The sequence below is a fragment of the Danio aesculapii genome, chromosome 24, assembly GCF_903798145.1.
Source record: "Danio aesculapii chromosome 24, fDanAes4.1, whole genome shotgun sequence".
NCBI classification, from domain to species: domain Eukaryota; kingdom Metazoa; phylum Chordata; class Actinopteri; order Cypriniformes; family Danionidae; genus Danio; species Danio aesculapii.
The window spans coordinates 26,417,020-26,431,115 of NC_079458.1; the positions used below are offsets into that span (position 1 = coordinate 26,417,020).

General features: G+C 36.4%; 1 protein-coding gene across 1 annotated transcript in view; it reads left to right on the plus strand.

Annotated features, from left to right (window-relative positions):
- nphp3 (nephronophthisis 3) overlaps nt 1–14,050 on the plus strand; it is a 57,161-nt gene extending 43,111 nt beyond the window's left edge. Inside the window, exons 19-25 of the mRNA XM_056450115.1 lie at nt 347–588; nt 3,069–3,144; nt 3,281–3,408; nt 4,817–5,057; nt 5,199–5,324; nt 5,403–5,518; nt 8,072–14,050. Coding sequence (XP_056306090.1) covers nt 347–588; nt 3,069–3,144; nt 3,281–3,408; nt 4,817–5,057; nt 5,199–5,324; nt 5,403–5,518; nt 8,072–8,237 — 1,095 coding nt within the window. The 3' untranslated portion in view covers nt 8,238–14,050. The remainder of the gene's footprint in view (nt 1–346; nt 589–3,068; nt 3,145–3,280; nt 3,409–4,816; nt 5,058–5,198; nt 5,325–5,402; nt 5,519–8,071) is intronic.
- Nucleotides 14,051–14,096: the final 46 nt, after the last annotated feature.

A 14,096-nucleotide genomic window follows, 5' to 3' on the forward strand; every position in this document is an offset into this window, starting at 1 on the left:
TTTGGGAATTGTAGTATTATAAAGTACTATAAAGTTTTCTAACTGGTGAATGACATGATCTAGTGGGTTGTCTACTGTCATCTTTAGGTGCGCGTTCATGATATCAGGAGGCGTGGTTTTGGACGACAGGGGTGGGACTGTGTTTCAAAGATAGCATTGTGGCAGATCACCTACTGTACCTTTAACCGAATAACCAAAGCCACAGCTTAGAGTTAAATATGTGTTATTCAATCTGCAGATACAAAATTGTGATCTCTGTGATTTCTTTTATAATTCTATATTCCATTTAAATCATTCTGTATTGCATTAAAAGTTTTTATAATTGTTGTGATTGTGTTGTTTTAAGGCGGTGGCCCCCTTGCAGCGCTCCTTAGAGATCCGTGAGACTGCTCTGGACCCCGACCACCCAAGTGTGGCTCAGTCCCTGCACCAGCTGGCGGGGGTGTACGTTCATTGGAGGAAATTTGGAAATGCAGAGCAGTTGTACAAACAAGCTATGGAGATATGTGAAAACGCTTATGGCCCTGAACACAGCACCGTCGCTAGAGAACTAGACTCGCTTTCACTGCTCTACCAAAAACAAAACAAGTACAGCATGTTTTTCTTCAATTCATATTCTGGTTAGCTGAGTCTTTGGTTCAAATCCTAGTGAGATACCTTGTTGTCTACATAGGGAGCTACTTCTAAGGCAGCATTCTAACCACACTGATGCTGCATTCACACCAGATGTGGCACGCGCGGAACGTAAAAATGTAAATAGACACATGAACATTTTGAGTTTACTTGCTTCATTCGCGCGTCAAATTCACTTCACAAAAGTTGCGGATTTGCGTCATGGGCAGGGCTTCCGTCTGCCAAGTGACTCTAGCTTCAACTCTAGCTTCATTGCTAACATGGATTTTATTGAGTGAGTAGCTGTGCTTTATGTGCTTTAGAAAGGCTGAAAAACAGCGCAGATTCATCCGGCGCTGTGTCTGAGACCACTAGATGATTTCAGAGGTGCACCCAGCTCTGTGAGTTCATCAACTCCTCCAGAAAATATACCTTGATGATGGAAGCTTTCAGCGGTGCTTCTGACTGAGCCGAGCCCAGTTTGATTACCTGTTGTCTGGTGTCAGCAAGATGATTTCTCCTCGGGACACCAACAACAGGCACTACGTCATAATCACTCCCCTTCTAGAGCGAGCTCATGATTGGTTAAATTGGCGCGAATGTTTGCTGAAGTTCAGATACGCCGCCTCATTTGCGTGAATTGCACCGCAGGATGTCTATTCGCTTCTTTACATTGACTTAATATGTAAATTACTCACGCTTAATCTCCATCCGCATCTGGTGTGAACGCAGCATGAGGCTCCAATCACATCGAACACATTTTTTGCTGAAAGGAGCCTTTTAAAAATGGTTTTCTATTGGCAGCGAGTGTTTTTGGACTTGGTACTTTTATGTTCTAACAACCTATTGCACCTTACATTTTTGTTGGAGTCCTCTGAGCTCCTGCAGATGCTAAAGTCAATTCTGTGCAAAAAATTCACCCAATGTCATGCGCTCCAGCACAAAGACTGTTAATACACTGTTTGCCTAGCAACATAAAAAGCACAGCACACTGCTCTTTTCTAAAGTCAACAAAAATGCAGTGTGGTGCGCCTTGCATTTTCCAAATGGGCTCTATGCACAGCTAGAGTTTTAAAGCCAGCGATAAACTTCCGGGTTAATGGTTAATGTGACTATTTTTTAACTTCACAAGGTTGTTTTTACAGCATCGATGTTGTAATGTAATTACAATACATTCAGTTAAATAGACTTAAGCATTCATTTAGTTGTTCAAGCGTAACACGACATGAAAGACCATTGTAACCACTAGTGCCGTCAGTAGCAACAGGCTAGCACACAAATTCCATTTAAAATACTGGGGTAAAAGAAACTGTCATATTTTGAAGACTTGGCAGGGGGAAATGGAATGTAATGCAGTGCTTCTTGTCCGATCTGTGACCCACTTCATATTGTATATCTAACAGGCAGTGAAGATCGCTGATTTTTAAAGAAATCAGAACTTAAACATGACAATCAGAATCAGTTTTAATACCAAATGTGCTTCACACACACAAGGAATTTGTTTTGGCTACAGAAGCTTCCAGTGTACATAAAGTGACAAGTGACCAACACAAAATAAATAAATATGAAAAAAAAATGTAAAAGACGATAAACGTTAAACAGAGATGCAGTTAGTCAATTTTGTAATGGAAAGACTCACTAGAAGCCCTTGGGCTACCTGGCTGAAAATGAAGTCCATGTAGCCCATTGAAAAGCACATTCAGTGTCATTGATCTCTGTCTCCTGTAGTTTGTTTCTGTTGGTTGTTTTGGTCTGGGTTGTTTGGATTAGACCAAACAAAATTGTTTATGATGTACATGTACCATAATGTGATGATGTACATGCCCCACACCATAATGTGTGTGAAAGATGGCTAAGTGATTTATTTATTTTTTTCCAGATACTGATTCACAGAATATTTACAAAAACATTTATTTGAAATTGTTACCTTAAACCTTGGTGTGAACGGTGTGATATAATTGAATAATGTCAAATATTGTTTGAATATCAAGTATATAAATATAAAGTTGAATATATGAAATATAAGTACATATATCAAATATAAGTTTGACTAGTTTTTACATTATTCTTGCAGTCCATTGCAGGATTGCCTTAATCAACATTTGACATATGATGCTGTCTTCAGCTTTAACTAAATTGAGCAGATCATTTTTGCTACCTTTGCTTAAGTAAAATGTCCTCCCTACTGTAAGTTAGGCTGTTATCTAGGGTTTGGAAAAGATCCCTTTAGACTCTTTTATATGTTTTGTAATTTGTTATCAATAGTTGATAAACAAAATAGAACAATTTACTGATAATGTATTAGTGAATGCTCAAATGGATATGATGATGTTATTTCAATAATATTTTAACTACTAAATATTTCATGTTAACTACTGTTTACAAATGGGATCATATTGTCAAGTGTTACTGACTTTGTTATAGAGCTGGTATAATTCTGTTTTAATTTTATTTAGATATGAGCAGGCTGAGAAGTTGAGAAAGAGATCCGTCAAGATCAGACAGAAAACAGCACGGCAGAAGGGCCACATGGTGAGGAAAGACCCAGCAGGGATTTTAGACACATTTGAGTTTCATTTATTCCCACTCACTGAATGGGGATTTCAGAGGGAAAGTAGAAAAAAGAAGCAGGATCTCTCATGCCACATTTGTGTGTGTTCTCTCTTAGTATGGCTTCGCACTTCTGAAGCGACGGGCACTGCAGTTAGAGGAACTGACACTTGGCAAAGACTCAACAGATTGTGCCAAGACTCTAAATGAGCTTGGCGTGCTGTATTACCTGCAGAACAACCTAGAGTGAGTAAATTCTGATCATCTTTGGCCTATGGCTTTGTTTCTTCAGCTGAAGAGAAATTAACACTGGAAATATAATTCTATCATTCTAAAATGGCTATAACGTTTATTCATATAACACTATTAAATAGAATTTTTTGTGATGACGTATTTACATTTGAAGATTCTATTGAGATTTTAGAATCAAGCTTTTAATGTCTGTCATCATATTTCATGAAGCCATCATCCTAAGAATACAATATTTTTTGTAATATAGCCTATGATAATTGTGTATGAGTTACTAGACCACCCCTGGGGGTGCATACCTCAGTTTGTCTGGCAAGTGGAAGAGCAGTTTTTTTGAAAGTTTCATGTTTTTGTTAGTAGGAAGTTGCTGGGCAACAGAGGCATCTCTTAGTTACACAAGCCAGAATTGAAAATAAAAAAAGGTTGGGGTTGCTTGGTGATTTACAAAAATGAAAGTATTAAACTAGTTATAGAATTACCATATTTTATCCATAACTTACAAAGAAAAAATTAATGGTTACATAAAAACAACAACACCTTGCAAATAAAAATCCATTGTTTTGTTTTTCTTCCATTAGATTGCAACCCCTGGGGTGATTACATTGCATTAACAACACAGCAGTCTGGAGCTCATAAATAAAGCCATAAAGAGAATTAAATTTTACTGCATTTGGCTAAACCGTTTTTAGGTGGCTCGCCAATGTATTAGATCAGTGGTTCTCAAAGTGTGGTGCATGTACCACTAGTGATACGCGGGCTTCCTTCGAATGGTGTGCAGAAGAATCGTTAAATAATAAAAGAATAAAATGAACACACTTTTAATGTGTACGATAACACCGAGACACATGTTCTCCCCGTATTCACGTGGGTTTCCTACGGGTTCACCGGTTTCAACCACAGTGCAAAGACATGCGTTATAGGTGAACTGGGAAAGCTAAATTGTCCGTAGTGTATGTGAATGAGTGTGTATGGGAGTTTCCCAGTGATTGGTTGCAGCTGTAAGGGCAGAACATATGCTGGATAGTGTGGCGGTTCATTCCACTGTGGCAACCCCAGATTAATAAAGGGACTGAGCCGAAAAGAAAATTAATGAATAAATGAATGTTCTGTGGTCTGATGGAAGTAAAATTGAACTGTTTGGCCATAATGACCAGCGTTACATTTGGAGGACCAAGAGGGAAGCTTACAAAATACCCCCATTGTTGGGGGTATTTTGTCCTTTCAAGCACATTCATTCAGCATCCATTATGAACAAGAGTGCATATTTAGTTTTGTTTAATTGCACGCTATGCACCTAAATTAGCTTATGATTTTATGAAGTCATCTCTATACTTGAGTAGTTTATTTTTAAAACACACTTCCCATTTGTCGTTGCCTTTAATTTCTTTCTTTTTTTTTTATCTAGTGCGGCAAAGTTGTTCTTGACCCGATCTCTGGAGATGCGTCAGCGTGTGCTGGGACCCGACCATCCCGACTGCGCCCAGTCTCTAAACAACCTGGCTGCGCTCCACAGCGAGAGGAAAGAATACGAGAGTGCTGAGGAGCTCTACGAAAGAGCATTAGACATCCGGAAACGAGCGCTGGCCCCAGACCACCCCTCTCTTGCTTATACCCTCAAACACTTAGCCATGCTTTACAAACGCAGGGTGAGAAACCACAGGAAAGAGTCATAGCATAGCAAGTTGCAGACAAGTAGCGATTATGCAAATATTCATTAAGCGATGTTTATTTGTCTTTTTAATATTGTTTCTGAAACTAACACATTTAAGTTGATGCATGTGTGGTAGGGGAAGCTGGAAAAGGCAGTTCCTCTATATGAACTAGCTCTTGAGATCAGAGAGAAGAGCTTTGGGCCCAAGCACCCCAGTGTGGCCACTGCTTTGGTTAACCTTGCTGTACTCTACTGCCAACTGGTGAGAAATCTCTCATTTTGGGCCCTCTTGCTTATTTATTTGAAGATATTACTCATGGGATGTGTATTTGCATTGCAGAAGCAGCACAGCGATGCATTGCCTTTGTATGAACGTGCTCTCAAGGTTTATGAGGATAGTCTTGGTCGACTGCACCCTCGTGTTGGAGAGACTCTAAAAAATCTGGCTGTACTCAGGTTAGCCATGCTTATTTCTTTGTTACATATAGAAAGTAACAATTGTGTGGTTAGGCACAATTACAATGTGTATTTCTAATGACTGTAATATAAGTATTATATTACAATATAAGCTAAATATTTGACTTATGTGTGTAATATTTGAGTTTTGTGTGCTGATCAAGTTGACATAATCTGGAAATCTTACAAGCACTGGCATTGACATATTTGCAAAATCAAATATCTACAGCAGTATTTGCAATAATATTAATAATAATAATATATTGAAATAATATACTTTTATATTTTAATTTAAGGGGCGACGCGGTGGCGCAGTAGGTAGTTCTGTCGCCTCACAGCAAGAAGGTCGCTGGTTCAAGCCTCGGCTGGGTCAGTTGGCGTTTCAGTGTGGAGTTTGCATGTTCTCCCCGCGTTCGCATGGGTTTTCTGCGGGTGCTCCGGTTTCCCCCACAGTCCAAAGACATGCAGTATAGGTGAATTGGGTAGGCTAAATTGTCCATAGTGAATGAGTGTGGATGGATGTTTCCCAGAGATGGGTTGCAGCTGGAAGGGCATCCGCTGCGTAAAACGTGCTGGATAAGTTGGCGGTTCATTCTGTTGTGGTGACCCTGGATTAATAGTGATGAGACATGAGTGCCATCTTAAACCTGAGGTTCCGGTCTTGTGACTGCTAAAGTGTAAAACTTTGAGCAATTATTACAAGGCGCAAAGGGTCATTTTTTTACCTTTTGCGTCTATGACAAATGGAAAAGACTCCCATACATCAGACTTGCCTGATGTGGGTTTCCTGACAGTAAACTGACTGTTTTCTGAAGCAAGCTGAAGGTCCTTCAAGATGGCACATCTTCACTTTGCTCTGCCATGGTAAACCCTGCTTTATGCAGAAGATGCGCAAACAGACTGTGAATTAAAAGCAAGTGCAGAAAACACTGGTCATGCTTTCATCATGTGTAACAGTCGTGAACACTGAAAGAATGAGGAAATCTATAATTTTCCTAAGGGAAATTTATTCCCATGCCGCAAGAAATCTGGTCAGGTCTCATGGGAATCCAGACCTGTTTGCATCGTGCATGAGCGTAGACAGCGGTAAAAACAAAACCAAAACTTTTTAAAATCCTAAATCAATATTGGAGTTACTTTTGGAGGAAGAATGACACCATGGTTAAGTATTCATTTTAGACAGGTAATGTTATGTTTAAAATAATTTTAGTCATGCAAAGCGTATGTAGATTTAGTTTTTTTACGAATAGGTTATATGCACAGAAGTGTTGTTCAGCCACTGAAATTTCCCTTTGTATTTTCATATTCATAAGGGACCTTTTACAGCATTGATAATGTAGATTTTTTTTTGTTCATGATTAATTTAACATTTTTCCATTTTACAAACATATCAAACAACCTTTATAGAAATAATAATAGAAAAAATATATATAAATACAAATAATAATAATTCAAATAATAATAAATAATTGAAAAAATAATAAAAAAAAAACAAAATTACACAGATAATGCGGGGCAGATGTCTACATTTATGCAATAATCTCAATGTTACAATTCGAGTAATGAAAGATTATAATCTGATGTATTATTATTGTCAAGGGCTAGGGTGATCAGTCTAGATCCAGCTGCAGAGTTTTAACATAGGAAGAAAGGGCATTCCAAATTTTGACAAATGTTCTGTTATGTCTTTGAAAAGAGTATGTAATCTTCTCTGGTTTTACAAAAAACAAAACATCTTTCAGCCACCGCACATGCGAGGGTGGCTGAGGGCTCTTCCAGTTTAATAAAATTACACGCCTAGAAAGCAAAGTAAGAAAGGCCACAAAGTTTAAAAGGTAAGTGGTTAATGCATAATTATCAGGTATTACACCAAACAGGCCAATAATGGGTGATGGTGCTATATCTATAGAAGTAATGGATAATGTTGATTTTTATTTAGTTTAACAACAAAACATTAGTAAATATTGCTATTCCGCCTAGCTTGCTTTACTGAGCTGAAGTTAGTTTTATATTCACATTGGTTCATTTCATTGTTTACCATGCTACTTTGAATATTCAGTCTGAAGTGTAATAAATGAAGTGTAATTCGGTAATAAGTGTAATTCCTGCACTTCGCCAGCCAATCACTAAGCACTTTAGGACAAAGCACGTGAGAGAGTGAGATCTGCGATCCTTGCAAGCATGAAATATTGCACATTATGACAAGTTTTGCTAGCTACACAACTGAAAACATGCTAGATATAATACAGTTTTTCATTCAGAAATGTAGTATTATAAAGTTTTCTTTTACTGATGAACTGATGAATGACATGATCTAGTAGTGGGTTGTCTACAGTCATCTTTACGGTGCGTGTTCGTGATTTCAGGAGGTGTGGCTTTGGACAACAGGGGAGGCATTGTTTTCTCAAAGCTATTATGCTAACGGTTAGCATTTTAGAAGATCACCTACTGCACCTGTAATAGAAATATTCTGCAGTATGTTTAAAATTAAAATATTACTATCCACCATCCACATAGCAAATACCCTTGCTAATCGCTGTCTTACTTCCTCAGTTATGAAGAGGGTGATTTTGAGAAGGCTGCTGAACTCTACAAGCGTGCAATGGAAATTAAAGAGGCTGAGCCATCTCTGGTGTGCGGCAAGGCTCCTTCCCGTCACTCATCTAGCGGTGACACCTTTAGCATGCGAAGCCCCGTCCTGCCAAACACATCAAGGTGACACCTGAACACACAAAACTTAAATAAGATGAACTCGGACCTCATTTGAAGCCATATCGACTACACCTGCTGTCTTTAGGCATGTGGTTGAAAACCTCTACATGGAAATATCAAATGTGCATGACACAAAAAACTGTTCTCATGCCTACTGATGTTTTGTTTAGTCATTTAAATAATCAGTTTTAATCTAATGTCCACTGCCACATTGTGTAAAGAGGTAAAAGTTGAGAAAGGAAGTGCTTTTGAGAAAGGAAGTCTTGTCAGTCTGTTCAATCAGCATATCAGTAACACTTCAAGTGTTTTACTGATAAAATGGAAGATGTCTAAAGTAGTTTTGTAATGTCTTCATGAACAAAATAGTGCTAAAGGAGGAAGAATTAAAAGAAAAAGTAATTGAGAGCTGCATTTAAAAAGGGAGATCTATAGATATGACTTCATAAGTGCAAGGTAAAATGTCAGAGTTGTTACTGCAAGTTCATAACTTTAAAAACATTTTAGAATTAGGAGATTTTAATCTTAATTTCAAGAAATAACAACAAATTTACAAACAAAGTGACCATTACAAGAATTAATGTTGCAATGGGATGGTAATACTTTACTTGAAGGGGGTGTTCATGAAACCTTTATAATCATGACACATCAAGAAAATACGTCATTGGCTCAGTTGTGTAATTTTAAATGTGAAGACGGCATTGCTTGAGATGTCTTAGTCATGACAACTTGACCTTACCAAGACAACATGACTTTATAAATCATGAATGTTTTTCTGACTGAATTTGTCATTAGATCTTGTAACATACAGGTCATAGCTGAAGAACGGGATAACCCTTCAATACTGTTTTTCACACTGGTTCGACGTTTATGAATTTTGGCTCCAGAAAGTTTGGAGCCAAAAATCGCTGTGTGTGACACCTTGGCCCAATCCCAATTCTACCCCTTAGCCCTTCAGTTTTACTGAAAAAAAGTGACCAAGATATTCATGACAATTACGATGACCTTTTGTCAATCGTTTTTATGACAGATTTATGACAATTTATGCTGTCCTGGTAATGTAAAGTTGTCGTGACAAAGAAATGGATAGATTTTGTTGTCTTAATAATGTCAAGTTGTCATGGCAAAGACAGTTTCATGATTGTCTTAATAAAATCTTGATTCGGATGGTGTTCAGTCTTGCGAACACCAGGGTATGAATTACAGGGGGGTTCGGAGGGGATTGACCCCCTAATTAAGGCTCGATCCTGCCCTGAAGGATGTCAAAACAAGATGTATGAAGGAGTCCTTTTGAATCTGAGAAAAAATTCACTCTGATCTGTATTTTAAATAATAATGTTAATAATTAAAATAATAGATATCCATTTGACCAATCCTGTAACGATTAACACCACTGTGAATACATAATCGCTCCAATCAGTCTACACAAGAAAAAAGACATTTAATAGTCTGAAACTGGTGGATTTAGAGCACCAATAGACACTGGAAGAGTTCAGAAGACGGATTTCTCATAAAATATGTGTTTGTTTCTACATAAAGCCTAAAAGTAAAGTCTAATTAGATGTGTAGCTTGTATAGTTTGGCCTGAAGTAAGCCAAAAATAGCTAATCAGGTCAGAATACACTATATAGCCTATCCCACAAAACACTGAAAACCTAAATAGATTTTATTAATCAATTAGATATCATTTAAATAAATACATAAATTTGATTCACTGAAGCAAATATTACACAAACTAACATAACTAACCTCCAATCGCCAATGTATAATTCGCACACTGATGAACACCCTCGTTAATTAAAGTGTTACAAAAAAAAAATAATCGTAGTTACAAGAAATAATATTTACAAGAACTAATAAGGTATTGGACAGCAGGAACGAGACGCAAAGTCACAATTTTAGGAAAGAATGTCACAATTAGTAGATATGAAGCAGCAACTTTGAAATATAAAGGCGCAGTTTGGAAGAATAACTCAGCAGTTATGAGTTAAACTGTGAGAAAAACATCAACAGTAACAAGATAAGAAGCCCGAGTTACCAAATGTGAAGTTGCAAATAAGATAAACAGTGGCGCAATAGTTTCTTCTCTCAAAAAGATATGATGGAAAATATCATGTACATGTCGATTTACTTGATATATATATACTGTAGTTTAGTTTTTTGTATTATTATCAAACTTTTTAAAAAGAGAAAGTACGCACTTCAGTGAGATACTAGAAATCTGATCAGTGTTTAAGCATATATTTGAGATTTCTGTTACTACGGCCAAGATTATGCAATATTATGCATAGTACTGCCAACATAATGCTTGTATCATTTCAACTGCAATAACGAAATATCTTCCTGTAAACATTAAATTCTTCGGTCTAAATTCTTCACTTTGACACTATATACACTACCAGTCAAAAGATTCTTTTCATGTTTTATAAACTTATTCTGCTCAACAAGGCTATATTTATTCAGGTATATATACAGTAAAAACTGTTCAATTGTGAAATATTATGGCAATGTTACATGACTGTTATTTTACTGAATGTACTTTAAAGTGTTATTAATTCTCGTGGTTTAAATCTAAAATTTAAGCATAAGTAGTGATCAGTGTCATGTAATCTGCTCAAGAAGTAACATCTATTGTTGTAGTTGTTCTTGTCAGTTTGGAAAACTAATATAATACAAGTACCATTAAAAATGTATTTCCTTTTATTCATCACAATAAATGGTTCAGTCAACAGTAGAAGTAAATACAATTATAATGTAAAAAAGATTGCAAATAAAAGCTATTTTTTAACCTTTTTTAAATCAAAGAATCCTGAAAATAAAATGTATAACAGTTTCCACAAAACTATGGAGCAAGACAAAAACAAATCTCAGCACTGGTAATTGTAAGAATAATTATTATTAGTGATTTTGTACCAGTAATAACTAATCATAATAGAACAGCAAATCATCATATTGATTTCTGAAGCATCATGTGACACTGGAGAAATTGGGAGTAATGATGATGAAATTCAGCTTTGAATCACAGGAAGTGAAGCTTTGAATCACAGTAATAAGTCAAATTGTAATATTTCATAATTGAACTGTTTTTACTGTATTTTTGATCAATTAATCTACCTTTGTGGAGTAGAATTGGCTTCTTTTAAAACATAAAAAAAACTTACTGATTCTGAACTTTTGACTGGTAGTGTGAATATAAATAAATAAAAAAACACCTTACAAAACTGTTCTACACTGCAAAATACATTTCACAGCATTATAAAAACAACCGTTGTCATACGTTGCAATACACTACAATAAAATATACAGATTATCAATTGATTGATAGGGATTTTGTAGTATTTAACATTTTATTTATTGAAAAGCTCACAAATATTTTACTAAGGAAATATTTACATTGTTTAAAGAGTTAGTTCATGCAAAAATGAAAATTTTGCATTTAATTACTCACCCTCATGCTGTTCCAATCCACTGAGGCCTTCGTTCATCTTCAGAACACAAATGAAGATACTTTAAGTGAAATTTGAGAGCTCCCTTATCCTCCAACAGTCTTGAGATGTTCAAGTCAAGAAAAGGAACCAAAAACAATAGCCCCTTCCACACATGATCCCCTTCTGGAAAATTGCTGGTAATTTTCCGGAAGAGATCATGTGTGAACAGGTCCTTTTTGAAAATATCAGCAATTTTCTGGAAAGAGAAGTTGTAACATTACCGGTAATTTGACGGAATGCTGCTCTGTGTGAACACAACAGGAAATTGCCGGGAAGAAGGCGTTCACGATTAGATCTAGACGTCTACTCCAGCCAATCGGAACATTCAGACGCATTCACATCCGTGCTGTTTATAAAAAATTAGTCCAGACACATTTAGCTGCTAGATGTTAGTCAGATAACGTTTCTATGTTCCTTAATGCCAACTGTGTAAAAAAAAAAATTTGATAAAATGATTATGATAAACTGCCATTTGTTTATCTTCAAGCTGCTTCAGTTGCTTGACGCGTGTGCACATGAAGCAGCCGGTGAGCGCCAGCACACACACATATTATGTACATCTCGACATGCGAAAGTTTTCCTCGAAGTTGTACACAAAACTTCATCCACAGAACTTGTAATGTGTAAACACGTGTAAATGTATAGCTGCGGTTCGCGCTTCTGCCTTTGGATGTCTCTGGGCCGAAGCAGCTGCATGAATGGTGAAGCTTTAAATAAAAGTGAAACCATCAACAGAAGTCCCACCCCTTCTATGTTTACAAAGCGCAGCCGTTTACAGGTCATTTCTGGTTAATGTCAGAATTTACCTGTATTTTGGAATGGATGTGTAAATGGTCTTTACCGGAAAAATTCCGTAACGTCCTTGACTGTGTGAAGTTTTTTTTTTTTTTAAATTTACCGGCAAAGTCATTCCGGTAATTTTCTGGATATTGTGTGCAAACATTCCATGTGACTTTAAATGTAATCATACGAAGCTCCAAGAACACTTTTGTGTAATAAAATGGCAATATTGCAATATGTTCCATATCAAATGTGCATCCTGACCTTACAAGGAAGAGAAGACTCTAGCGAGTCATTTTACAGTGATTTTCTTTTTGCGTACAAAAATATTCTTGGAGCTTCGTATGATTACAGTTGAACCATTTAAGTCACATGGTATGTTTTGCTTTCCTTTTTTGGACGTCTCTGTTGTTGTCGTTATATGTTGCTGCTGATAATATAATCTCTCCTTCATTAGCATAAACAGCCCTGAGTGAGAAGCAGCCGTCTGCCATAAGAGTTTTGAATCTGCTGCTATGGTGACTCATAGGTGTTTATAGCTCCACCTTCTTTTGAATCTCATTTGAATTTAAAGCGTCTGAATTTAAAGCGACTTCATCTAAAATATCTTCATTTGTGTTTCCAAGATGAACGAAGGTCTCAGGGGATTGGAACTACATGAGGGTGAATAATTAAAAACAGAATTAGATTTAGATGAACTAACCCTTTAATGTCACAGGAAACAGCATGTGCAATAATATGCTTTTGTTCATGCTTAATGATAGTATTATATTAGTTTTGAATTATACAGTAAAAAGTTAATCTATAATTGATTGGCAATTATGTCACATATTTTGATATTTAGACATGGTACTGTTGTTTTTGTACTTTTTATTGTGAATATATATTATGTTCTAATTTTGATAGCCAGCTGTAATGAACACATGTACACTACCTGACAAGTCTTGTTGCCTATTCAAGTTTTAGAAACAACAAATAATAACTTGACTTCTGGTTGATCATTTGGTGTCAGAAATGGCTTAAATGAGACTAAGGCCTCTAGATTACGCTTATTTTGCCAAAATAAAATATGATCATGTATGTTCATGTCTGATGACTGGGCTGACTGTCTGGTGATAGATCTTCTGCAGTATTTGTGATGATTGGGATGCAGTTCAACAGATCTACCTTCTGGCACTTTTCCAAATGATCAACCAAAAGTCCAGTTATTATTTGTTGCTCTTACAACTGGGACCGACAACAAGACTTTTGTTAGGTAGAGTATATACTACACTAACTGCCAAATTTCTGAGTGCAAATACTTAAAAGTGCCAACATTTAAACCTGGAAATTAGCTCAAATTTAACCTGTTTACTAATGTGCCTCATTCTGTAGCAAACTCCTCTTTGAAATGCTGGATTCTGGGACAATTCATTTCAATTGTGTCTTGTATTACATTACATTGTGTTTTTCATTGCTAAATAAGTGTATTTTATACCAAAATTCTCTTACTGCACATAATGTGTTCAAAGTTTATTGTGTATGTTTGATCAATAAATGTAAAACGGAGTGAAAATCGCTGTTGAACAAGTTTTTTTTTTCTTCAGTAAAACCTGCTTGTT